The 27,675-nt window shown below is 45.8% G+C and overlaps 1 protein-coding gene across 6 annotated transcripts in view; it reads left to right on the forward strand.

Annotated features, from left to right (window-relative positions):
• LOC119174691 (uncharacterized) overlaps positions 1 to 27,675 on the forward strand; it is an 84,702-nt gene that overhangs the window by 20,840 nt on the left and 36,187 nt on the right. For 3 of the 6 annotated variants that reach the window (XM_037425720.2, XM_037425722.2, XM_037425721.2), the window contains exon 2: positions 23,100 to 23,190. In XM_037425720.2, the coding sequence (XP_037281617.2) occupies positions 23,100 to 23,190 (91 nt within the window). Of the gene's footprint in view, positions 1 to 19,546; positions 19,702 to 19,774; positions 19,931 to 23,099; positions 23,191 to 26,176; positions 26,296 to 27,675 lie in introns of those variants that run through there. The other 3 variants (XM_037425725.2, XM_075885133.1, XM_037425723.2) reach the window with 3 other exon arrangements.

A 27,675-nucleotide genomic window follows, 5' to 3' on the forward strand; every position in this document is an offset into this window, starting at 1 on the left:
GTGCGCTGTTCGGCATCTACGCAGTTGCATTGTATACTCAGTGCGTGCCGCCTGAAAAGCACACTGCTTCTAACCACGGCATTCGCGTTCCTCTCGCAATGCTTCCCTATATGTAGACGACCCACAGTAGGTTAGGCAAGTTTTCGCGGCATTGAAATGGCCACACGTAAAGAGTTGCCGTTTATTCATCGCGTATCCGCCTCTCCAAATTTATTTAGTGTTAAATATAAGCTCTTACAATAAAGAAACGATCTTGTTTTTTTTTTTTTTACATCAGACCATACTACAAGCGCCACGTTGAAGTTTGATACTACATTGTCAAAAACGTCAATCACAGCAATACTTCTCTTTTTTCATTTTTCCCGCCTGTTTGATTTCTGCTCTTCTCTTCTTCATTTTCCGTTTGCCTTCCCTCACTGTGAGGTAGGAAACACGGAGCCTCTTTTTCGGTCAACTTCCCTGCTTTTACCATCTCACTAACTCACTCACTCTCTCACTCACTCAATGTCAAACCGCAGACCGCGCTCGAGTACGTGCGTCAAGGCACCCGTTACTTTGCCGAAGCAGAGATTTGCGCCTTCTTAGGTCCTCGTCAGCATGATGCTCTCACCCTCGTTATGGGTAAGCACTTCGGCCAGGAGGCCAGGTTCTAAGTGGCTTTGTGCGCCAACGCCCCTCAAAGCGTGCCCATACACCGCTGCAGCGAGCAGATGAGAGGGCGAGCTGGCGGTCGCCCCGATCCCGATGCTCTCGGGAGTCGACGCACGTCTGGGCCTGGACAGCAGGGTCGGGCAGAGTGACGGCCCTTTCCTTCTCGCCTGTTCATCGATGCTCGTCGCTCTTCGACCATTCTCTCCCTCTCTCCCAGTCTAGAGCAATCGATGGCAGCAACGTAGCGTGTCTGGGCGTGCGTGCCGAGTCCGCGGACTCCTTCCTTCCTGTACTCGACGCACCGGCGTCTCTCAAAGGAGGCCGGCGAGGACATAGAAATGGTCGCATTACACGGACGGCCGCCGTAAAAAAACAAAGCAAAACAAAAAACCGCGCGGGGAAGAGAGAAAATGCGGCTGTTTCGCGTCACTTCGTCCACGGCCTCTGTCTCTTTCTTTCTCCTTTTCCTCCCTCGGTGCGGCGTATTGGAGGGACACGTGGGCCTGGTATCCGTCAGCGGTTGACATATTGCTTTGCTATACTAACTGTAGGCGTTAAGCTGGCTACACTTCCCCGCCAAGACGCCCATTCCGTGTGGTACGTTCGCATTTCACAGAAACAGTGCAACGTTCAGCTCTCACCAAGTTCACAATGTCATCCCTGAGGGACGTATTGTGACTGTTCACAGACAACGTTGGCGCATAGTACTTTGGTGGGGCTATAGCCATGACTATTTTGTTTTATCGCCCAGCGTCGTCAGATACTCTTATTATATTTCATATTTTTGCTCTTGATTTCCCCTTCTCAAGCACGGGGTAGCAAGCCGGTGGCTTTTTCTTAGTATACCTCTTTGTCTTCTCTTCATCTCTCTCTCTCTGTGTGTCTGTGGCTCCTCCAAAATCCTTCACTGGCGTAGAGCAGCAGGTCAGAGACATTAGGCACTGCACCGTGCTCCCGACTGGGTTGCAGAAATTAGGTGCCTTTTCTCATCTTTTAACCGCTACCACCACCGCCACCACCAGAGACATTGCACTAGAGGTTATCTCTTCGCGTTTCTCTCTCTTGGTAATAGTATGCGAAGGTTGACCTATTTGCTCTCTAGTGATGGCTTGCACGTTTAAGGGTTACAAACCAGCATGTAATAGCGCGAACGCATAGCTCATACACGCTCATGAAATAAACCGCATGGTAACGCGAGAAGTCATAAAGCACGTTTAACGCTCTCTGGAGCGTGTGCATGGTGTACAGTACGTCGCTAAACTTATGCGGTGCAACGCATCTCCAGAGTGCGACGATAGGCCACGGTAACCGAACGCCCACTACTGATTGCAGAGCGGCATCACCTCACGTTTAAACATTTTCAACGTCGAGCTTTTCTTACGTTGTTTCGAATGTGCGGCTTGTAATGTTTCTCGTTAGTGCCAGTTATGTTGAGGAAAACACCGCAGCTAGCCTCCTGACCAGACGGGCTCTAAGGCATCGGGAGACGCCGCGGTGGACTATAGCAGCTACGGTGCCGCACCACTGAACCGAACGTCGACGGATCGAATCCAGGACGCGGTGGACGCTTTTCTATGGAGGCGAAAATGCTTGAGGTCCATTTACTTAGATTTAAGCACACGTCAAAGAAGTCCAGGTGGCTAAAATTTCCGGAGCCCACCAGTACAGTGTCCCCGTAATCATGTCGTGTTTCTGGGACTCAAAACCTCAATCAATAATATCGGCAAACCATCGGGCAAGCCGGACGTACCAGCAATGAAGACGTTGACTCGGGTCTGCTAGCGACGTTCCTTTCAAACGTGCACTGATTCTTCTTTTGTCTTGCAGACCGCCTCGTTGTCCCGGTTATTGCCGCACTTAGTTATTGTTCATTCTTTCGCGGTGGTGCGAGTGTATATCGCGCCGTGCTATTGAATACGGCGAGCAACGAGCGCTGACGTGGCGGGGTGTCCAACGAGACACCGCTTGGGGTGCCTTGGTGAAGCAGATTTTTGTGTGCCAGAGGCGCTGATGGCATGTAGATATTATGCTGGAGGCTACGAGAAATGAAACGGTGATGTAGCGTGTCTGATAAACATTAATTACGCGCTCCCTTTGTCGACGTATTCTTCCTGTAGAGGCTGCTTTGCCTGCATGACTTGTAAGTGCTGAAACGAAGCCAACTTCACTACAAGGCGAAAAAGTGGAGAATGCAAGTGTGCGTACATGCGTGCGTGCGTGAGTGAGTGAGTGAGTGAGGCAGCGAGGGAGGGTGGGAGTGAGGGAGGGAAAGAGAGAGAGAGGGAGAGAGGGAGGGAGCGCACTTATGTGTTTAATTTCTCAGAGCTAGGTTATTCTTTATTGCGCGTGTACGAATGCTTGCGCGTTCGTGTGCGAGCGCATGCGTTGTCCTCAAACCACCATTCAAATGACGTCAGGAACGGGCTGCCCTGAATTCAGAGCTATTTTCTCGTGTATCGTGTCACGCGTGCAAGTATTACCTTCATCTAGTTGTCAATCTGTCTTCCGGAAGTTTCTCTTTATTAATGCGCCATTCTTCCCTCTATTTACGTCACATTTTTACGTCATCAATGGATCTTGATGAGAAAGTTTTGTGAACCCGTGTCTGTCATCTCTTTTGCCGGCTTAAGAGTGGGTACTGAATTTAATTAAAAATATTTTGAAAACGTTACTAATTTTGAAATGCGAAAGCGTGACTGGATCACGCGCCCGACTTAGTCCTATGTAGGTATGGGTGTCGGCTGGATTTCATGTTGGGGTATGCAAATTAGTGTTGCATCGTCGCGGTGTCAGGGGAGCATTGCTGTAGCTTGAGTTGGGAGCAAGAAAGGGAAAATCTACAACCAGCCGATAGCACGAAGCCGAACCGCGGACCAAGACTAAGAAGCTTTTCTTCCTGAGAAATCCGTACGAATTTTCTTGTGGTTTCGTGCTACAAATGAGCGGTTGCCTATTTTTTTTCTCTTTATTTTGACCCTTCCGCCACGTTTCCAGTCTTCGCAGAACTTACTTACATTACTAGTGGGGTGCAAGTGCTGGAGTTGCTTGAGGGAGGAAATTGCCCCTTTTTAACCCCCATGCCGATGCCCATGCATAGGGACCGGCAAGGTCAGTCTAAAGAACCAAAAAAGAAACAACGAACAAAGAAAAAAAACATTACTGATCCCTCTGCAGCCCAGAACATGCCTTCACAGAAGTGGCTGAACATTTACTAGGCATTGTTTTACCACAATGGCGAATGAATGAATGCTATAGCAACAAATTGCAATGTCATGCGAAGAACGGCAAACAGTTCCAGACACGCAACGACCCGTTGAATCAGAAAGAGCGTGCGGAAAGAACATACACGGGCTGAGCGCGAACAACTGTCACGGCTCGACACTCAATGCGGGCTGCTCAAACACAAAGCAGGAGGCACGAAGTCACCTTCGTGCGTTCTGTAACTTGCGGTGAGAGCACAAGGCCTGCAAACCACTCCCATCGCGAGATAATCGCGCGTCGCAACGGGCGGGGCGGCAATCTTAAAAACGCTCTCTTTAGGCCTACGCGCCATATCGCTATTGATGACGAAAACACGCACAAGTGGATGAGTACTACCCAAGGAGAAACCTTCTTGGTACCGCCAGAGAGAAGTGGCGTATATAAATAGCTCGCTGTTAGTACTTTCGACAACGTGTAGTTTTTAGCCGAGAAGTGCACGTTCAACTCCCAGTGGCGCAATTTTTTTCCTAGTTTTTTTTTGCCGTATATGATACATTTTACAACATTATATCCGTGACGAAAAAACGTCAATGAAGCTGTGGTATATTCTGGCATAAAAACCTTTCCTGTTAAAAGGGAAGCAAACAACTGGCTGGTGTTATTTATAGTTCGCAGTGTTTTCCGGCGTTCAGCGTTTTTTTTTTTTTTGCACTGATGGTTATTACTTTTCATTAAGAGCCTAAAATCACAACAGTCTGTTCCAGTAAAGTGCTTTTTGCCAGTTGATTGTAAGTTAGTATAAATCATGCTAATCGATCACTATAAGCAACCGGAATAGATTAACATAATATTCCGCACAGTGTTCCTTTCAAGCAAGAACGAAATACATAGTTAATATTCGTTGAGACCAAGGTTAGGTCGGCAGTGACAGACCATTGTAAATAAATTATGACGACCGAGTCGCGTAAAGAAGAGCACGCCTTATATAGAAAGTCGGTGGGACAAAAATAACACTACACCGCCTTGCAACACTTAGTCAGTCTGGCGTCCGACAACTTGAACGCGGAAGCTATGACTTTTTACAGAACGCTCTCAAAGCATAAGGGAGCAAAGCTGTGTGTGTATGTATTTACAGACTATAGATACTCTGTAAAACAAACGAAAACTTCAAAACTGCGGTTCAGTCATATATATAATGAGGTCTAACAGACAAATATGCCAAGGAATGTATAGGGGAAGTTATTAGAACCAATGTAATGTAAATAAGTAGAAAGAAAAGTGGGTGAAAAAATAACTTGCCGTGAGCAGGAATCGAACCTACGACCTTAGAATAACGCGTTCGATGCTCTACCACGGAGCTACCATGACAGCTCTCCCCCAGCCACTTTATTGGTTTATATATGAATTAAACGTGGCAGTGTCAGTCAGCGCCACCAGTAGCCATGGCGGCGAGTGTGGTACACTCTTTTGAGCTTGTTTGGCGTCACGTAGCACGTGAACTTATTATGAGTGGGCAGCTGACCAATAGTCCCTCGTATACAACCTAAAGACACTAAGTGTGCCAGTACGAGACCCTCGTTAATTAATTAAGAAAAAAAGTGTATACTTAAGGGCTCGTTTTTCCGTGTTTTACACAATAATAATGAGATCTAACAGGCAATAATGCCAAGGAAAGTAAATGGGAAGATATTAGACCAAATTGTAATGTAAAATATGAAGAAAAATGGGTGAAAAGATAACTTGCCGTGGGCAGGATTCGAAGGTGCGACCTTCGAATGACGCGTTCGATGCTCTACCACTGATATATATATATATATATATATATATATATATATATATATATATATATATATATATATATATATATATATATATATATATATATATATATATATATATATATATATATATATATATATATATATAGTAAAGAGATGAACAGACAACGCCCTTGCTGTAAACCGGCTCTTGTTATTAGATGCGAAGCAGCTATTTGACTCACGTGTGTAACGCCATACGTGCGTGCGTCCACCATACGAACGCGCCGCAACGCATTTCCCTCGCCACAGATGTTGAAGCGGTGCAAAGTAGGTCACGCCCCAGCTGCGCGATGACGTCACGCTCTCCTCGCACGCTTCCCTCGAAGGTGCACGCTGACGTCACTTTCCCTCACTCGCAACGCGCTCGCCGCAGCATCGGCAGCTGCCGGCTCCTCCACCCGAAACGCTCGACCGCACGTCGAGTGAAAACACTCTTTCGGCTCGTTTATCTGCCATCCCGGCTGAAAAAACGTCCACCATAGGAATGGTGGATTCCATCATTTTGGTGAATTATGGTGCTGGAAATGTTGGTGGCACATGGTGTGTGGTGGCGTATGGTGGATGGCGCGCTCCAGCCGGTTGGTAATGCTGGAGCGCGAAGCAGTGTCAGAACCACCGTGATGAGCTGCCACTAACGAAATAACAAAAATAATTGTATAAAAACAATGTAGAAAGCACCCGTAAAAAATTAAGGGGCGACCACGCGAAATATAACCTGCCACCTTCAGATTTCCAACTGAGCACACAAGCCACTGCGCCACGCCGACAGATTGCAACGATGGCGTTAAAGAAGTAGTCAACTCACAAACTTAGTGTTTAACTTCAGTTCTGTTTGTCGTTTACGCGAGATGAACGGGATCTGCACCTGCTACTAAAATTTGCACATTTGATAAACACGAACTGCTGCCTGTAACGATTGCCGCTGCGATAATGCCAACAGCGCTATGTTTTCGTTACAATTTGCAACCGCAAGAAGAAAAAAACAACTCAGTGGACTGAGGAGCAGGTATATCGGAGGTTGCTTCCAAGTTTAATATCCGTTTCTCGCTCCTTCCAAAGGGCGATATCTGTTCACGCTTTATGACGCTTCTATGCTCATTCGATTGATACGCCCACACAATTGATTGTGATGTTTCTCGCGCAACGCAGAGCGCTGTCGTGCTAGCGCACCACTGTTGCTCTGTCGTTCGTAGCAATTACATAATGGCTTAGCCAAAACGAATGCAGTGCACCAGAAATATTATGCTATCATATTGGTTCAGTAAGCATACGAATTGACGAGTCTGTGTTCTCGCGTAAGAGCCAGTGAAGTGCCGGCGAGAGCGACCGGTGGCTGTCGGTCAGGGGAAGCGTACATTTAGTGAAAGTGCTGCAAGCGCGTCGCATCGATGTTTGTCGCTTCTTGCACGGACAACGTACGCAATAAAAAAGGCTTCATTTAGGTTAAATGGTGCCACAGCTACTATGTATTTTCATTTGTACTCGTCGAAATCGTGTATTATGAAGCCAAGAAGCGCCGATAACACTTGTAGGGGCTCGGTCGGTAGGGCTATCCTTTGGTGGAAATGGTGGTAGAACAGAAAGGTGAAAGTCAAATTCGCTGGGGCTCGTCTCGACGCTATAGCTGTAGGACTACCGATTAGCACAAGCACCGACAAACTGTTACAGCTGGGCCTGCACAATACCATAGATGAGCTCATTGAGGCGCAGCGTACGGCGCAATATGAACGTCTCTCTAAGACACGAGCAGGAAGACATATTCTAGAGCGACTAGGTATAACGTATAACGCACAACACGGCGTAAAGGTGGACATCCCAAAAGAGACCAGAGAAACAATGATGATACCCCCCTTGCCAAAAAACATGCACCCCGAACACGATAAGGCCAGACGTGAGACAAGAGCAAAGCAAATACAAAAAAAGTTCGGCAATGACAAGGACGCAGTTTTCGTAGACGCTGCTCAATACAAGCGCAGACGGGAGTTTACGGCAGCTGTAATCGATAGCAACAAACGCTGTACGACATGCGCGACGTTACGCACCACAAGAACCGAGACAGCGGAAGAGGTAGCCATAGCGCTCGCAGTAGCTCAGACAAACGCAACCGTGATAGTCAGTGACTCTCGAACGGCAGTGAGAAACTTTGCCAACGGCCGCATCTCCCCGGAGGCACTACGTATTCTACAAGGAGGGTACACCTGCTCATGCCATCGCGGGGGACAGCAACAAAGGGGTGGTACATGACGCAGCTCGAGGGCTCACCGACCGAGCTGCCCTCTCATGTGCCGCCCCAGCCTCCTCCCGTGATTACGGCGCATCAGACGAGTGGGAGTGGGAAGACAGAATGACCAGATACAATGAAATTACAAAACATTATAGATTACAGTGGGGCATATTCCCGCCCCTCACCCAAAATTAACAAAAAGACAGTCTGTCGAATGGCGGCAGTTACAAACCAGGACGTATCCGAATCTTGCACTATTGCACATTATATATCCTGATATATACAAAACGGACAGGTGCAAGCGTTGTGACTCCAGAGCCACTCTGGAGCATATGTTATGGGAATGTAGAGCGATAAATACTCACAACAAGTATGCGGCCTCTGCTGACAGCCTTCGCGCGCACTGGGAAGACGCAATGCTCAGTTCCGTCCTCGAAGACCAAATGTGGGCCGCCCAGCGGGCCGAGGAAGCCGCCAGGATTCAAGGACTCCGGGCCGTAACCTAGGCGGGGCCAATCGCCCACCCCATCTACTCGCCGGACTCAGAATAAAGTTCTTTCCTCCTCCTCCTCCTCGTCTCGACGCATGTCGAAAGTGAAAGTTTATGCATATTCGCACGCACTTTGTTAGCTTAAAAGTATGGCTCAAGGAATAGATCCGAGTGTGCAAGAATCGCTAGAGTTGCGTTTCTTGCGTGGCGACGTCAAGTGACCGCTGTGTTCTGCTCTAACATTGAAAGGGGCAATTGCGAAATGGAGCTCATTTCTTTCTCGACAACTGCGCGCCGATGTAAAACATTTACTGTCACTGTTCACAGTGATACCTCTAGTCTTCTAAACATCTCAACAAAGAAACACATCGCGGATGTCAAACTGATGTAAGTACGTGCGCTAAATGTGAACATATTCACGGTCGCATGTTCTACGCTCTACAAAAATTGAAGCGTTGTTGACACCACGGGAATAAAAAAAAAAATAAACGTGCTAGTAAGCGTAATGAGCAGCGTTGGTTTCTTTAGACCGTTAACATATATAGCTGCGCATTCAAAACACTACAAATAAGTGATTTCACATATATGCTTTTTGATCAGGCCACCATCATCCACCAAGCTTCCATCAGGCCACCGTCATCCACCTTGCTCACCAAGCCTTCCACCAAACACGTTTCGCCTCGCCACCATCAGCCGGCATTTTCCACCATCACCACCAATGGCTCACCACCATTTTTTCCCCTCTAGCCGTCATCTTCATTTTCAATGGAGGCGGAAATGTCGAGGCCCGTGTGCTCAGATTTGGGTGCACGTTAAAGAACCCCAGGTGGTCAAAATTTCCGGAGCCCTCCACTACGGCGTCTCTCATAATCATATGGTGGTTTTGGGACGTTAAACCCCACAAATCAATAGCCGTCATCTTCGTAAGCCGATCATGTACCTGTGCCGTATACCACGCAACCACAACTGTTATTCACACTGCGAATGCGCATTTGAATCGCCATTGGAAAAGATGAACGCAGAATTTTTTTTTGCGGTTTTAAAACTTGTTCTTTTAACGATCGCAGCAGAACACATAAGAGATGTAAACAGCACGGGCGCTCAGACATGAAAGCTTATTTGCATGTATAATACGATGAAAGTGTGCAGACACGCGCAGAATCCACAAAGAACGCAGATATACCAGCTGTAATATCTCTTCAGATACGCGTCAGATATACACACGTGGAAAAAAAAACAGCGCTAGTGAGACAGGGCTTTCAGCGCGCGGCTAGCACAAATTTAAAAGTGAATAACAAATTTATTTGCAATTTTTCGAAATTGTCACAATGCCTAAGATAAAAGTCATATACGGTGATCGAAGCGCTCGCGAAATAACTTGACAAAAAATAAAACGGCGCAAAAATTAGGTGCTAAATTTTCACAAAATACTAAATATTGGCCATCACATTCCTGAAGGGTTTGTAGAGTTACGTGTGAAAGCGAATGCACGTGATTTTGAGTCATGTTATGCCGTGCAATCTTAAATAATATGCCCCACAGTTGAGTACGACGCACTCGAAATCGTTAAACATATTTTTCTAAACACAAGGCCTTCGGGGCGACTTTATGCTTGTGAAGTTTTCGTAGCGAGACGGCTCAGTGCTCTCCCATAGTTGAGTACGAAGTACTCGAAATCGTTAAACATTTTTTCTAAACACACTTCAGGACGGTAAATTACGTCTGTTTTGACATCATCGTTGTCGTATATGTCTAAGAAAAAAATGTTTTGTTGAGTGTTATTGACGTTTGTGACATTTTTTTATTAAACAGGACGGCTTTCAGCTCTCCCATAGTAGAGTACCGAGTACTATAAATCGTTAATAACTTTGTCTAAACATACTTGAAGCGTTGCCCGCTTTTTCTAAACACATAGTAGAATACCTCGTACTCTGAGTATATAGTTAACACCTTCTTCTAAACACACAGGTACCAGACCACCAGTCGACCACGAGTTTTAAGGCACAGCTACATGCCCTACCATAGAAGAGTACCGAATACTCAAAGTCGTTAGCCACTTTTTCTATACACACAAAACGATATGTGTGAATATTTGTAGCACTGGGATGGCTTCAGGCCCTCCCATAGTATACAGAGTGGGTATGGTGCTCTAAAACGTTCACAATTTGACACAGCCTCCCTGAACACAACGAGGAAAATCTACTGCTGTTCATCGTGAGATCAAGGAACATTATTACGCTGCGAAAGCACCTGGCAGCATGCTTTTCAAGGCGTCCAGCGGAATAGACCTCTTCCTGTTTGCAAACAGTGTGACGTCACTTCGAGCCCCGCGACCACCATTCCCTCCCTATGCGCAGAGACAGGTTGGCCAGAAAGTTCCGCCGACGGGATCTTTCTGCATAACAGGGCTGCGTGTGTCTGCATTCCTCGGACACAAATTTTGGCGAATTGTTTTTTTCTAAAGCCTCTAAAAGGAAGGGTCACTGCATATAATGCACGATTCTGTTACATTCACATGCGGCGATTTGCTCGTCGTAGACGGCAGCCATTAAGGAAAAAAAATGTTTTCCTCTTCTAAATTGACCCTTCTACATTTTGTCGGTAACGGATGCTTTGAATTTCCATCGTGACATGTGCACTGCAGTTTTAAACGAAGCACAGCATTGTCGGCAGCATGGTTTTGAGCTGACGTGCGATGTATTTTGTTGCTGGTACAGTCGCATGAATTGTGTGCTTGTTGTTCTAGACTATAATGGTTGCCAACCAGCACACCACCGGATGGTATTATGCGGCCTTCGGACGCTGAATCCTTCCCTCTTCCCTTATCATGTCTTACCTGAAAACTGACATAGCAGTTTTGACCTAATATGGCATTTTCGCTTGTTGCTTATGCTTATTAGCAATTATGACATGCTTACCCAAAATAAACGTGACTTTTTTTTCCTAATCCAGTTTTGTGAATTATAGCAAATTTGCTCAATCTTTTTTCTGCAAAGCCATCTGATCCACTTTAATTTGCTGTGTGGTCACCACACCAACCCACCCCCGCTGTGTCGGCGACATGCAGGTTGGCCCTTCGCCTAAACGGGTTGCCGATCCCCTATTCTAGGAAACGTGTACTTCTTCACTGTCATCACATCCGTGAGGAAAATGATACCAGCCAATCCTTGGTAAAGCCCGGCATAAGACCTGTTCGTATTAAATTGCAAACACTGAATCGGGCAGACGCACAGAGCGAGACGCCTGCACGGCACTGTCACGAAGACGAAAGTGATATATATACAATGTTGGTTGAGCAACCAGTGATGATGACCTATGTATATACGGTCAGCGATAAGCACAACCCATGCTGCATATGAGGATTTAGATATATCACAGTGGCACGTGGATGTTTATAGATGAAGGGGCACACATGCAGGTTCAAGTATAGGTGTACTGTGGCAAAAACGCTACATGAACCACGAGGCAAAAAGAAAAAAAAAAGAAACGCTACATGACAGGATACCCCAAAATATCTCGTTTGTGGACCGTGTAATTGAAAAAACTTTAGGCAACAAAAAAACACGCGCCTTTGCTCCCATTCCTCCCTCCCCAAGGAGGGGCGGGGCAGGGAAGTGAAAAGTTTATGCCAATATGCTTACTCCAAGGAGCCAAAGGAGGGAGGGAGCAGGTACAAATTTTAAGGGAGAAGTCCCCGCTCCCTTCCGCGCCTCCCCATTGCTCTGTTGCACTCGTGTACTCAAACATGGCGATACTATCTATGTCAACCGGCACCAGTGCTGCAGACTATATTGACGAGTTATAGAGGGGTTGCATCATACACGGGTAATTCATATACCCGTTAGTTGGCTCCAGTATTCGGCGCACATATAATCATGCATATATTCTGGGTGAGTGCAAGGTTACAGACCGACCCAAAAACTGCCACGCCAACAGTGAGAGAGTATGTACAGAAGTTTCACTCACATCTGCACTATGCATGCCCGTATAGTTTAAGACATATACTATAACTCAACTTTACGTCATTTTGAGGGGTAATAACTAATTGTTTATGTGCATTATTTGCAATAGTTTTTCTATACTCTCCGATGGAGTACGTTAGCTCTCTTTGTATCCCCAGTCGGAGTACACGTGCTTGAAAAGAAGCGTAGCACCATTCAAGAAATGTGAGCAATCACTCTCGCCAAAGCTGTTTGCACACCGTTCATTCGTAAATCAATAAACCTGACGGACTCCAGTCAGGCGCGTAGCCAGAATTTTATTTGGGGGGGGGGGGGGAGGGGCACCTTTTTGATTTCGGGGAAGACACCCCCTTGGTGTGGTCATGGTCATTTTGTGCTCTCTATGCCATGGCGAAAAAAAATCAGGGGGTGGAGGGCACGGGCCAGGTGTGCCACCTCGTGGCTACGCCCCAGACCACTCCTATCCATCCAAGCACAAGTCTATAATGTTGAACTAATTTGAACTGTACTACTCTGCTGTAGCTCAAATCAATAGGAGTAGGGTATTAAGCACGATCGTATGCAACAGTCAAAACTTGAGCATTGCCACGCTGCCATAGGAGCAATACAACCTGTATATTTATGAGTAAGTGCGGGGCCTCCTTAACAAATTAATGCTGGATACAGCACCAGAAACCAAACCAAGCAAAAACAACAAGAGAAGACGCAAGTTTGCTCTCGGATAGTGCACCAAACGGGAAAGAGCGCAGACTGGGAAGAGAGGCCGGTCGTCTGGAATTATGTTGGTCGCGTCAGCTGTGTTTAGGGGCTAAGCTGTTAGATACACGAGCGAGTCTTTAGTTTATGTTAGTTTGTTAGCTTCTCTTTATTTTTTTTATTACCGTGTCCGTCCAACTCAGTTTGTAGACAACGCCCACTCGCTAATTCACTCAGAACGCTATCATATTTCGTATAAGCTCATATGGCTGACGTTGTATCTCGTCTGCGACAGCACCTTAGTATGCCGACGTACATATATACTAACATGACCAAATTATCTCCAAAAAAGGCAGAAAAAATGGGGGTGGGGTGGAGTACTTTTCAGTTCAAGCACATATGTGCTTGAACTGAAAGCACATATGAGCCCTACAAAAGTCACCATTAGTACTTCATTGGCGTAAATAACGGGAATATAGGACCTTTTTTCCTCGATTTTTTTCATACGGCTTGTCCTTTCTGTGACATCAATCGAGCCTCTATTGATTTTCTTGATTTTTTTTCTGAAAGTAGCATGTTTCAAGTTGTGCACTTCTGCCGACTATTTCAATGCTCGTTTAATTTGGACTTTCACTTACTTGCCTTAGCTGAGGAATAAAATCAAACGAGTATGAAACAAAATTATCCAGGGCCTTTCGTTGATGCCCTTTAAGAGACGTGTTAAGGAACCCTGGTATTATTCTCCCCCCTACGGGGACCACTTTGTGTGGTCACTCGTGGGAAGCACCCCATTTCAGAAATAGACTTTTTAAAACTGTTATGCCAGCGAGTCCTCGTCAAACGTCCGTGCCTCGGAAAAAGGCAATCTGGGTCAAGGCCAGCCCGCAGTCTGCCTGGCGCGATCAACTCGACGGAGTGAACACGCGCGGCGCCTCCCTGGCCCACGTGCATTGAGTCAGCTGCGCGCGTGACAGCGAGCCGGCGTCCGCGTGTCTGGTGGTCTGACGCATGGCGCGGCGACCCCCATTGGCGGAATCTGCCCTGACGACCAGCGGCGCTTCTGATTGGACATTTTGGTTGGACCCGGTGTAAATAAAAGAAGCCCTGCGGCGCGTCGCGATCGGCGGTCCTATGTGAGAGGCGTCCCCGTGTCGGAGTGCCGACATGTGTGTGAGTCAGCGGTCTTAGGCGAAAGGCTGACCTATGTGTTAGAGAGGAGAGCTCGGCTCTTCGAGTCTCTGTCGGCCCCAGTGCCGAAATTGTAACGCCTCTGTATATATGCTGTACATAAACCTTGTTTAACTCACCGTCGTCTCGTCCGCTCGTCTTATCAGCTCTGCGCAGAAGCAGTCGCGAGCTGATAAACATACGCTACCAAACGGCTGGTGACCTTCCCGGCGGAGTTGGAAGCAGTGGCGCCATCGGGACCGTGTTGGCGTCGCCGTCTTTCGCAACAGTGGTGGCTTCGGCGGGATCGGTCCGTCGTTCGCAACAGTGGTTGGCAGCTGCGGGATCGGCCGGCGTCAGCGACATCGATGCGGTGAGTGCCTGATGTTTTCCCCTCAGTTCACCAGACTACTCTAGCTCAGGTTGTAGTAGTTTAGAGAAGGGCTGTGTGAAGCATTAGAGTGAGCTTTGATCGTTTCAAGCAAAGTCGAAGTGCTTTGAAACCAAAGTTAATGCGGAGGGGGTAAACACGGGAGAGTGAAAAATTGCTTGCGCGTCTTGCTAGTTGACTTATAGTGGGTACGGCAAGTAAATTGTTAACAGGGGCAAACAGCAAGAGGCTAGTGTGAACGATGGAGAACCTTAAGGTGAAGGAACTCATCGAAATTTGTGAGGAACTCGGCATTACTTTGGGCCGTGCGAAACGAAAGCAAGCGATCCTTGAGATCATGAAGGATGAGGGAGTGTCGGCTGAGGAAGTCGATGAGGCCTGGGTGGATATTAAAGCACGCCGTGAGGAGGCTGAAAGGCGAGAAGTAGAAGCTCGCGAAGAAGCTGAAAGGCGCGAAGCTCGCGAAGAAGCTGAAAGGCGCGAAGCTCGCGAACGTGAAGAAGCTGAAAGGCGCGAAGCTCGCGAACGTGAAGAAGCTGAAAGGCGCGAAGCTCGCGAAGAAGCTGAAAGGCGCGAACGTCGCGAGGAGGCCGAGAGACAGGAGCGCCTTGAGATGAAACGACTAGAATTGGCAATCCTACAGTGTTCGCAGGCGCCTAGCGTAGCTTCTCCGACGATTCAGGTCAGCGGTTTTAGAATTCGTGACCAACTGCCACCGTTCGTAGTAGGCGAGGACATGGCGAAGTATCTCGTCAAGTTTGAACACGTCTGTGAGCGAAACGCTTTGGAGCGGTCTCTTTGGGCGCGGAACCTGCTAGCTCTTCTTCCCGGCGAAGTGTCCGACGCGATAACTTGCTTGTCGAGGGAAGCGTTTGAGAGCTATGACGAGGTTAAGGAAGTGCTCTTGAGACGTTATAAGTTGTCACCCGAGGCTTTCAGGCAAAGGTTCCGGTATGCTAGAAAGGGAAATGAGTCACACGTTGACTTCGCGTTTCGTCTTAAAGCCGATTTGATTGAATGGCTCAAGGGCGAAGGTGTGTATGACGATCGCGATAAAGTTGTGGAATGCGTTGCATTGGAGCAATTCTACCGCTGCATCGAGGATAATGTCAGACTTTGGCTGCAGGACAGACTTGGTGAAGTACAGCTAAACAAGGCAGCAGAGTTAGCTGAGGAGTATTATACTCGCCGAAAGTTGCACAGCAGGGCAGTGCGCGTTGAAAAGGATGAGAGAAAAGAGGGCTTTTCAAGGAAACCTGATCAACGGAAACCCGTTCCGCACCGTAATTTCAAAAAGGACCCGTCTCTTACGAAGGACAGCGTAGGGGAAGGGCAAACAAAAGCGGAGAAATCGAGTGAGGTTTCTACTACACAGGCATTTGAATCGGAAAACAAACGGAAGCCGCTAATCTGCTACAACTGCAAAAAGGAAGGGCACATCGCGAGAAACTGTCAGGAAAAGTTTGCCTTCGCAACGATCCGAGAATCAGAAAAAAACATTCGGTTGTTGGAGCCGTATCTCCAAGAAATTAGGGTCAATGAGAAAACGTGCCGAGCACTTAGAGACTCAGCGGCAACCATGGACGTTGTCCATCCTTCATTGGTGTCTCCGGATGACTTCACAGGAGAATGCGCGTGGATTAGGCAAGTCGCCGAGGTGCAGAGTGTTCGCTTACCAATCGCCACGGTTGTCATTGAAGGCCCGTTCGGTAAGCTTCGCACCGAAGCAGCTGTGTCTGCCGCGCTAAATGATCGTTTTCCTTATCTTTTCTCCAACAACTCGGAGCAGCTTCTCAAAGAGCAGGGCAAATCGTTCTTCCCCAACTTAGCGTGCATGGCTCTCACGCGATCGCAAGCGCGAAAGCTTTCGCGGAAGCTTGACTTGGTTCCATGCGGTGAACTCTCAAGTGACCTTGTCGGCGGGTCGACGGAACCCCAGAAAGGAAAGTTTCCGCATGAGTCATGTGAGCAGTCACGCGAGCGGCCCGTCGCCGAACCTAGCTGCGCGGTTTCCGGAGAAAGGGGAGACGACATGGCGCCATTGAGTCAGAGCGAGAGGGTTGCAACGCTCTCGCCTGTAGCGGAAAGTTGGAGCGAGCTGCCGAGAGTTGATCGAGAGACGCTCATTCGAGAGCAGCGTGAGGATTTCTCGATTGAAGCGCTAGTGGAAAGCCAAATTGAAGCGCGAGTGGAAAGCCAGAAAAACGCGGCAAAAGTGCTGTCGAAGGAGCACTACGAGGAATCGGTGAAGAAGCGTGCTTTTGAAGTAGGGAGTCAGGTAATGCTGCTGCAGCCGTTCAAAAGGAACAAGCTTGAGGTTGATTGGGAAGGGCCCACCACAGTATTATCGAAGCCTTGCGATTCAAATTATGAAGTGAAATTAGGAAGGCGGCCGGACAAAATTTACAACTTGATGAAACCATACGTTCAACATCAAGCGGTCGTAAATCTGTTGTTGAATGCTTCAAAGGAAGAGGAAGCAGAAATTTTGAGTTCTAGTGAGGTAATTGAAGGGGGATCGAAAGTAATCCGGGAGCAGATAAACCTAGAGCCTAGCTTAAGTGAAGGAGGACCTGAGAAAGAGGACCTGAGAAAGATTGGTTCCGAGTTTGGAGACGTGTTTTCGGACCGCCCCGGAAACACGAGGGTGATCGAACACGATATCGAGCTAAGCGGTGAGGAGTCAATCCGTAGCAAGCCGTATCGTTGTTCCCCTGTGCAACGTCGCAAGTGTGAGCCGCTCTTGGTGCCGCATAGGTATCGTCGCCTAAAAGTGGCCGGTTACTGAGGTGGAGCATGTTGCTCCACAGCGCAACTTTGACGTTCGCTAAAGAAAAAAAAAAAGGAAAGGTAAACGTTAATGCAGGTGCATTGAGCAGTGCGTTTAGTTAGTACCTTCTCAACCTTTCGGTTTCTGGCTGGCGATTCGGGGCAAAATTTTGACCTCATCACGACCTGGGCTGAGCGCTCTCGTTCAGAGTGATCTCAAGGGGCCAACTTTGTGGTATTCTAATTCGTTACGTTGTTGTACGTGGGAAAAAAAAATTGAGTTGTCATTTTAAGAGTCTTGTGTCCCACATGTGCCTCTTGATGTAGAGGGAACAAAATTCCAATAGACACGTAGATAGGTATATGTTGTACTATACTTTGTCTGGTGTTCTGTCGGGTGACCGAGGGCACTTGCTTGTGTCGTGTGTTGTCGAACCGTTCTTGGCAAGTTGCAGAACCATCGACAAGTGCTGAAACCGAAGATGGTCAGAAGAGACGAGTGAAACTGGTCGACAAGTTGTGGCGACAAGCCAGTGGAGCTGGGATCCGTCGTCAAAAATCGGATGTGTTCCCGGAACAGTCTGGAGCTGTATTCTCCCCATGGCCCTGGAGGCGAACCTGGAGGGACCTGGCGAACGAGCGCACCTGACATCCGAGCCCCGTGGAAGCAGCTCGTCTTTCCGGTGCATTGTCTGGCGGCGGGGGTGCTGTTATGCCAGCGAGTCCTCGTCAAACGTCCGTGCCTCGGAAAAAGGCAATCTGGGTCAAGGCCAGCCCGCAGTCTGCCTGGCGCGATCAACTCGACGGAGTGAACACGCGCGGCGCCTCCCTGGCCCACGTGCATTGAGTCAGCTGCGCGCGTGACAGCGAGCCGGCGTCCGCGTGTCTGGTGGTCTGACGCATGGCGCGGCGACCCCCATTGGCGGAATCTGCCCTGACGACCAGCGGCGCTTCTGATTGGACATTTTGGTTGGACCCGGTGTAAATAAAAGAAGCCCTGCGGCGCGTCGCGATCGGCGGTCCTATGTGAGAGGCGTCCCCGTGTCGGAGTGCCGACATGTGTGTGAGTCAGCGGTCTTAGGCGAAAGGCTGACCTATGTGTTAGAGAGGAGAGCTCGGCTCTTCGAGTCTCTGTCGGCCCCAGTGCCGAAATTGTAACGCCTCTGTATATATGCTGTACATAAACCTTGTTTAACTCACCGTCGTCTCGTCCGCTCGTCTTATCAGCTCTGCGCAGAAGCAGTCGCGAGCTGATAAACATACGCTACCAAACGGCTGGTGACCTTCCCGGCGGAGTTGGAAGCAGTGGCGCCATCGGGACCGTGTTGGCGTCGCCGTCTTTCGCAACAGTGGTGGCTTCGGCGGGATCGGTCCGTCGTTCGCAACAAAACATAGTTCTGCATCTACATACAATGCACCGTTCACTTCATTATGCAGTGCCAGTGTTTCGTGGACAGCAGCTCTGTTAGAGCAAACAACGTGAGCCGATATAGTTGAGAAGGTAGCGTTGAAACAACAACAACAACAACAACAACAACAACAACAACAACAACAACAACAACAACAACAACAACAACAACAACAGAGAATAAGATGCAAACTAAAGTAAGCTCAGTTGCAGTCGTCAGAGCGCCGTAGGAAAAAATAATTTAACATTGCGAAGCGTCAAGTCTTAAAGCGTCCAGTCCGGCTGCTTGAACAGACTCCACATCGTAGCTGACGCACGCACGGCGATTCGTTAAAATTGGGCAGGAGATACGCCACGGGTTTCTCCGCGCAGTAGAAACGTTTTCTTCGTGTCGAAAGCGGTCTTAGGACAAGCTATTTCTGCTTTTCAGAGTTGGAGCAACCACTCGTGCACGTTTATTCGCAATGCAGTCGATGGAAAGCGTTCAAAAGAGCCGCCAAAAAGAACCACAATACGAGGGTGGCGATTTGGGCTTGTTGGTATGGTTGCATGATGATGGATGGTAGCGCAGACAACGAACACGGACAAGAGAAGGCATTGTGTCTATGTGCCTTCTCTTGTCCGTGTTCGTTGTCTGCGCTACCATCCATCATCACACAATACGAGTTTAGATTTGTGGCGCCATCTGTGAGCTAAAGATTCAACTAACAACGGCGCCTCGTTCGTGAGGGAGGGTCGACCGACGTACCCCTTGCCGCCAAGCTGGTAGGTGTTCTGTGGGGTCTCCATATGGGACGCACGTTTTCTTGCTTTGTTGCTCGAAACAAGTCTCCCTCGGGCGCTGAAGAAAATCGCCGTGTATTCGGCGTCGTCGTCGTGAGCGCTGGACCTGTCGTCGCCGCGTCGTCAACCGCAGCACCCGGTGAGACGTAGTGCAGCGCCAACGATCCAAGCGGGCAATGTTTCTTTTTCTTTTGACTCTGGACGGGCCGTTTCCACGGCAGCGAAGGACGACGGCGATCGAGGGAACGCGAGGGAGCGGAGGGGTATCCGCTCCGTTTCGTAACATGTCGGCCGCCACGGCCGTCTCGTGAAAGATCAACCGAAAGCTCGATCGCTTGGCCCCTCGTCGGCGTATCCTCGTCAACATGGTAACGTGAAATCGTCGCAACTACCGTTACGAGCGATCACCGCGATGCCAGGTTCCTAGCCTTACCGTGTTTACGTCTCGCATGGTTCTGTTTTGGTCGCCGCGCGGACGTTTAATCCGGTTCTCACTTAGCTCCTCCTCGCGCCCCAAAGAGCACGCGAGTTCAGGTGTCGTTTCCGGGACCGAAAGCGAGTTTTTTTCCTCCGGCGCCTCCGTGTAAGATATGTGGTGGATACCGGTCTCCGCGACGGGCGGATCTAGCGGCCTTGTTTTCTGATGAGCCGCTGAGTGAGTAGCAGACACGTCCGTGTGTGCATTAATTACGTCCGGTCTGAGCGTGCGCGTTCCCTGTCGGAGAGTAGGCCAAGGCAAACGGCAGGCACTTAAAGAGAGGCTAGACGTGTGCTACGTTGCCGTTTTTAGGGACGCGCTGTGACCGATTTGCAGTGGACGCAATGAGTGAAAATCTCGCCGTGAAAACGCCCTCGTTGCGTAATATGCGAGGCAGTGCATTGTATGCACGGAACGTGCATTGCAGCATGCTTTAAAAAATTGCAAGTGTGGAACCGTGAACCTTTTACTTTGTGTGTTGTATATGTTTTTCTCTAAGGTGTGCAAGTTGGCGCACTTTGAGCTCGCGTGCGCGCTCGTGTTGAAGACTAATCGAATGTAAATTTCGCGTGAGTTGTCATGTGTGTCGAACAGAGAATATGATGAATATTATACGCACATAATTTCTGGCGTGTACGACCGTTGGTTGCATTTCTCATTCAAAATAAGTAAACGGGTAAAACATGTGGTGCTCACAGCCGTACTTAAGATCGCTGTGTATGGTAGCTCACAAAAAATAAATAAATAATTGGTGTGTTTGACACCTCACCATAGCTTTAATAAAGTATTGGCATGGTTAAAATTTATCTACTGCCAATGGGGATCGAGCTTTAATGGTGATAAATGGTGTTATATTGCGGAATTTTACACTTGTGCGACCAAAGAGACATGACCTCTGTGTCTGAGTTACGTGTATTTTTGTAGTCCACTCGAGGGCATCCAGCATACACATTTCTGTGTATCAATGTTTTCACTTGCTTGCTTCCTAGTCATGGTGTTTTTAATGCACCAAATTGAAGGCTAGTCTTTCGTGTACTATACTGCAATAGAAGGGAACCTGTGTTTACTTTTAGGGGAAAAATTGTTGACTCGGCATATTTACTTAGCACTCTGAAATTCCGCACGACCGCAATGTACTAAACACATGCAGTCATTGTTTTAACTTTTAGTGAACCTTCTTGACAACCCTTTAATACCTGAATTATGAAAATGCCAAAGAAAATAAATTATCATTTTCGAGCTTTGAATAGCATCTTTTCAATCATTCCACAGTTAAATGATCTAAAATGCACTTATAATGCATACTTTTTGTGCATGTCGCGAATTCTCCACATGCCACAGAAGCGAGGATCTTGCCATAAAAAACGAACTTCAGAACTACGTAACATGTCGGGTGCCATGTCTTGAGTGCATACACATCATATAAACAAAATTATTGAAGACGGAACTTGTGTCAGCCAGGCGAGAAAGAATGAAAAAGGGAACGCTCTTGCATGCGCTTCATGCTATCTGCCATCAGCTACAGAACAATTGGTCCTAGCATAAAATACATTACACGAGATAGCGCTAGATTTTTCATGCTGACAGTTGCGCTCTCAGTGAGTAATTAACAGCCAGGGCTAAAGGTGGCATACATTTCGGGACCTGCTTGCTAGAAGTTTTTCGTTATGTCGCAAATTCATGACATTAGGCAGTAAAGGGTTAAGCTAACCATTGCTGTTGGTGATATCTTCGTAGATGTTGCATGAAAGGAAATGTTATTTTTAACTGAATTGTTTAGCATGAATATATTTAATGGAAGAAACTGTGGTGTTTGTGCTTTCTACTGGTTCTCGCATACTGTTCATACACTCACACAGTGTGCCCTTTATACTATATGTAAAATCTGTGTTGAGTGTTGGAACATGAAGCAGTCTTCGCTACCTTTAGTGCCCACACGATGTGAACCTTATGGCATGTTACACTTGTGCTCACAGGAAATAGAAACAGTAGCCATGTTCAATTGAACGACTCGAGTTGTGCGGAAACTTGACTGTCGCAGGCAACACACCTGCAATTAAAAGGAGACTCAAGTTAACATACTTTAGCTGACACCATGGTGAGCATATTATGAAGCACAGTTTATAAGGCATACACGCAGTAGTTGCACTTTTTATTGTCTTTTCTGAGCATCACGTGCACTTCAGAATTGATATACGCAGCTGTCAATCAGTTCTGAGGGCATGCTATCATATGGCAAACGTTTCGTCTTTATTAAATAAATGAATGACTGAGTTACCATTTATACACTTGTGTTGTCACCAGGCATAACAAGCACCCTGATACTTCAAGCAAGCTGCAGGCAAAATAAACATTCTGTGAACTTGTTCCTCGTGGTGTCATAATTGGATGGGCATGTATACATCTTCAAAGTGACATTTCACGAACTGTGAAGGCCTTTCAGTTATTTAGGAATTTATATTTGTTTATTTATTTATATTCATGTGCTTCAAGGGCTCTGGAAGGAATATAGTATAAATACACTGCCCCTTCAATATTAACTATAGTAATATTAATTTTTATTTGCACTATAATATGAGCCTTCAGGTGACATGCTACACAGATAGACAATTTTCTTATGCACATGCGTGTGCTAGATTGTCTCTGGAGCACAATGCTGACATCAAGATTCCACACATTTTATGAAAATTAGATTTGGTTATCCCTTTCATTATTGATGGGTGATCTGACCATAATCACACTAAAAAGGTTTTTGTGTACGTATAACTGGTAGTTGTTTCCGAATGTTTCGCCTCTCAGTTGCTGTCTTGAAGAAGACAAGTATGTTTCTCGAAAGGTCTTTTCCAGCGACACCCATTGTTTCACAATGTTTATTTTTTCAAATGTGTTGCCTGGAATTAGACTTTTTTCTGAGCAGTAACAAGCCTTGCTGATGGCTATGTAACCTGTTTAAATAAAGCATGAGATGATAAACTGAATTGTGGGGCAGAAGTTTGAATTTGCTGCTGCAACTCGGTAATTATTTTCTTTTCCTCTTCTTTTTCTCTCTGCCATTCCAGTTGCACGCTGAGTACAAGAGGAGCTTTGCGTGGCAGCCAGGTCATCCAGAACCAGCGGGAAATGTCGTCGTGAAGCCACCAGATGCAACTTGTGAGTCGACTTGCATTTCCTCTCGGTTCATGTTGGTGGTGTCTTTAGTGCATAAAAAGAATACTACTGTTTACTTTGATAAGTGCGCTAGCAATCGTGGGGGTTAGTGGCTAAGGCTTTGCTGTTGAGCACAAGAGCAAGGGTTCTATTGCATATCCTGGCAGCCCCATTTCAATGGTCATGAAACAGTGAAATTTAGGCGCTTGCTAGAGGACCTCAGATAGTCAACATTAGCCCAAATTCCCTCACTGCTGCTTCTATTATGTGTCTCATTATTGTATCCCTTTTGCACGCAAAACCCCACAATCTAATTTTCTGTGTGTGTGAATGTGCACAGCTGTATATGCTTTGGGGATGCAGGTATGCCACTGCTGTAATTCGATGACCCTCCAAAAACGTTTCTATATGTTAGCTCTGCCGTAACTACAGCTTTTCTACATTGTCTGATCACATTGATTGGCACCTTGTTTGTACACTGGACGCACCATATATACATGTACCCAGATTGATGCATCACCACTGGATTGTACGTTTTTTCATGTAAAATGCTTTGGAAACCCTACAAGATGTTTTCACTGTAAATACCAATTACATAACATTAGCAGTGGCAATGCACGTATGCAGCTCCTTGTTGCAATCAAAGAGATACACCATTAGCTTTGAAAGTATTGGGGCAACAATTTCCAATTTCCATTGTTTAAACATAATTTTCAGCACAGTTTTAGCAACAACAGTTTGAAGCACTGAATGTGGCATTTTGCCCAGAATGCTGTCATTTGTTTTCACCTAAATGTGAATGTCGTGTTGCTGATATTTTTAAAATAAAATTTTCTGGTTAGAATACGTTAAAAAGAACATAAAATGAAATTTGTTACTTTTTCTTGATTTCTTTATTATGTATAGCAGCCAGCTTCAAGCAAACAAAATATTGTTAGATTTATGTGCTCTTAACATCTTGTCACAATAGCTACAGTTTCTACTGGGGCTTTTGCCATCAAATTCTTTTTTCTTTTTCACTTTTCTTTTTGGAAAGAGGGATCTACTTTGTCTAAGTATAAACGCAAACCTCGTTATGTCTTACAAGAAAAATAAGTTCACTATATCCAAAAATTCCTTATAAAGGTTATTCCTAACACTGTATCTATTGCAAAAATACTTTGTCATTTGCTTTGTTTTAACTTATATTTAATTATATCCACATTCATTATATTCAGGTTTGAGTGTATTATCTTGCATAATTTATAAGAGGTTCTAAAAAAATTGCTGGTGGTGCTTTCAAGGGCATGTGTGAGTCAACTATGGCATTTGACACATTATTGGTAATGGTGGCCAGCCATTGCTAAAAAACATGAGAGCCGCTTATTTCATAGCATACAGAAGTGAGATAGAAAAAACTGGAGTGGGTGGGGGGAACTAATTGAATGAAATGCGGCTCTTTACACAAGACAAGTTTTTTGTTATAAAATCATGTTTAAATGTCAGCCACTGACCTTTCGGTACCTTCTAAAAGCTCTTACTAGAAATACACTTGCTGCTACAGTCCATGCACACACTTCAGCTTGGTATTTGTTCCTGCGTTGTTTGCTTTTGCTTGCCTTTTCTTCTCATCGGTTTTCTTCTGTGTATGGTTGCTTCTTTTCTTTATGAAAGCTGTACGACATTCACCGCATTCTCGTGGCTGAGAAATTCTCTAGCGTCACGCCTCAGCAGTCGCTGACGAGTTAAACTTGTCGTTGTAGGAGAGGCCACGTTGGAGCACAATAGGACTTTCACGTAAGGAGGGAGTATGCTGTTCGGATTACAGCAACAGACCGAGACATTTTTCTCGCGTGCATGTGTGTGTGGGGGGGAGAGGTCATGAACGAATTATGAAAAAAAAAAAAAGAAATCAGCCGTGTAAACTGTCGTACAGCAAAGCTGCAAGTGCACGAGTGTATTGATTGCCTAGCAAGATCACGTGGTGTCGGAAATCTGCCACTAGTTTGAAATACACGTGCTTACACATTCTGAGCATCATCATCATAATCTCATGCGTCGTCATCATTTCATTTTAGTTATTTCTCTGTTCAATCTGCCTTCTGATCATGTAACCTGCGTGATTACTACTACTACTTCTACTACTACTACTACTACTACTATGACGCCGACGATGATGATGGCACAGGGAAGACTAAGATAGCTTTACTGTTAAAAAAGTTCTTTATTACCTGTTGCATATGAGGAAAATGGCATGGCTAATGCATTATTCTGGTATGCTAAGAATATTCATTAATGAATTGCTATAGTAAAAATAAAATCTCAAATGATTTCTACATTTAGCTGCATCTTAAAATGAAGGTAGTAGTAGTTGAAGTAGACGTTCACATTGCTGCCAGCAATCTGCACGTAACTTTCTATTTCTCTTAACAGAGATCATAAAAGCACGGCATACTTACCAAACTAACAGATCTCACGTGAGACCCTGAGGTTGAACTGCTGTGAATGTTCCCTAAATTGTGTTTATAGGAAAGAATAATTAATTAACGGGAGATATCAACCTTTCGTAACATAAGCTTCTTTTATATATAACGCAATGTTTATTGTGAAATAGAAAGCAAGTGCACAGAATGCAAGTCATAATAACACAGCTGTCATTTGGGCCCTATCTCACCTGCCACAAGATGCGGTGCGAGTGAAAGCTAGTTCCTGACCTACATCTTTTTTTTTTTTTTTTAACTGTTGTGCCCAGCTTTACCCAATCCGGTGAGCTGTAGACGGAGCACAGAAAACCGAGCATGTGAGATTCCAGGCTGTAGTACAGCATGAAATTGACAGTAGCTTCATGGCAGTGACGCACGTGTGCTCTTTGTAACTGTTTTGTTTCCCCTTCGTTGCTCGACTGTTGCACGGCAGACGATGGGCTGCCATCAGTCACGCTTGGCTCGTTTGCTGGTCCCCCCCCCCCCCCCCCCATTTTCCTATGCCCTTTGTTAGACTGCACGAGGCATCGTTGGTGTGAGTGCCTCTTTCATCTCATCTCCCGCTGTGTTGTCGTGCTATTGGTTCTTCAAGTCTCCGCATTCGAAGTTGCCCATTTGAAGAAAATGATGAATTTTCTGAGACCAGGTGCGTGTATGTTTGCATGTACTGATGTGTGCTTGTAACCTCGATTGTGTTAGATTTACTTACGACCCGGGCTGCAGGACGTGCTGAGAATCAGTAATTGAATTCACGTAGTTGTGGAAGTCATGTTTACGAGTCGTATTTCTACGTAAGCTAATGAATGAACGGAGATGCCTTAATCGGTGTTCATAAACTTGTATACACCACAGGTACTGACTATAATTGTCATTGACATGGACTAGTACTTGTGCACACAGTTGGTATGATATAAATTATTTTAAACTAACATGGTGTATAATCTGCGTTCACTAAAGTTTACTGTGTTGTGTGAAACAATGTTTGAAGTCAATATGTGCATCGAAGTTTAGGCTTCACAAGGGAATTAGGTATCTTACTGGGCATAACCTGACAATAACTATTCACAGATTTGAATTATAACCCTAGACTATATTTTGCACATTAAAAAAAAAGAAGCTTATTCACTTTAAAATTAAAATCAAGTGTTTTAAACACTTCCTCTCGGCTGTGCTTTCGTCAGTCTGTTTAAGTAAAATAAGGTAACTATAACATAAAAAAAATCATTTGAAGAGCATACGTATCTATTACATTGCTTTCTGGCAGCTATTCTTTATTGATATTTCTTGTATATTTCATAGATATTTTTTATGATCGACAAAACAAGCCGTGTAGTGAGCAGTCTAACATTTTTTTTAAATACATATTTATGTTTTTTTTTGTTTTTTTTAAATGTGTCTGCTGTCTCAATGTTTATTTTTAGCTACTGAGTTATGTTCTAACTGAAGTATTTATATAATAGCACTCCTAGCCTGAGCTAGTAGCTTGAATCCTTTCCAGTTAAACAGCATTAAATGGCATGCTGAGGTAAAGTGAGAAAATTATGGCATGTAGATTCCAGTTTCAGTTAATAATAAATTTCAAACATGCACCATTCTTGAAGTGCATTGCATACAACAGTTATTTGAATATATAACTGTGAAAACAACTTTGTTTGGTTGTTTACTTTTATTTTACTATTTCACCATTTCCTCTCTGCACTACCATGGTTTAATACTTGTTGAGAAAGAAGCAACACTCTGTGAAAATATCTACTGAGTTTTAAACTAGACACATACACAGATTTCTCGTCCTCATGTTCAAAAATATTTTAGTTACAAAAACATACTCATCTGTTTTAGTCACAGTATAAATACCGGAGATTACCAGACCATTTGAAAAATGTACATGACTTGTGCAACTTCTTTTGAAAGTAATGAAAAAAGACCTTCTGCACAATCATATTCTTGACATTATTTAGCTGGCATCTACGTTCCACTTCTTTCACCTGACACAGTCGGCACTTCATTCATAGTAATAGACATTTCA

The sequence above is a fragment of the Rhipicephalus microplus genome, unplaced genomic scaffold (genome assembly GCF_043290135.1).
Source record: "Rhipicephalus microplus isolate Deutch F79 unplaced genomic scaffold, USDA_Rmic scaffold_72, whole genome shotgun sequence".
Lineage (NCBI taxonomy): Eukaryota > Metazoa > Arthropoda > Arachnida > Ixodida > Ixodidae > Rhipicephalus > Rhipicephalus microplus.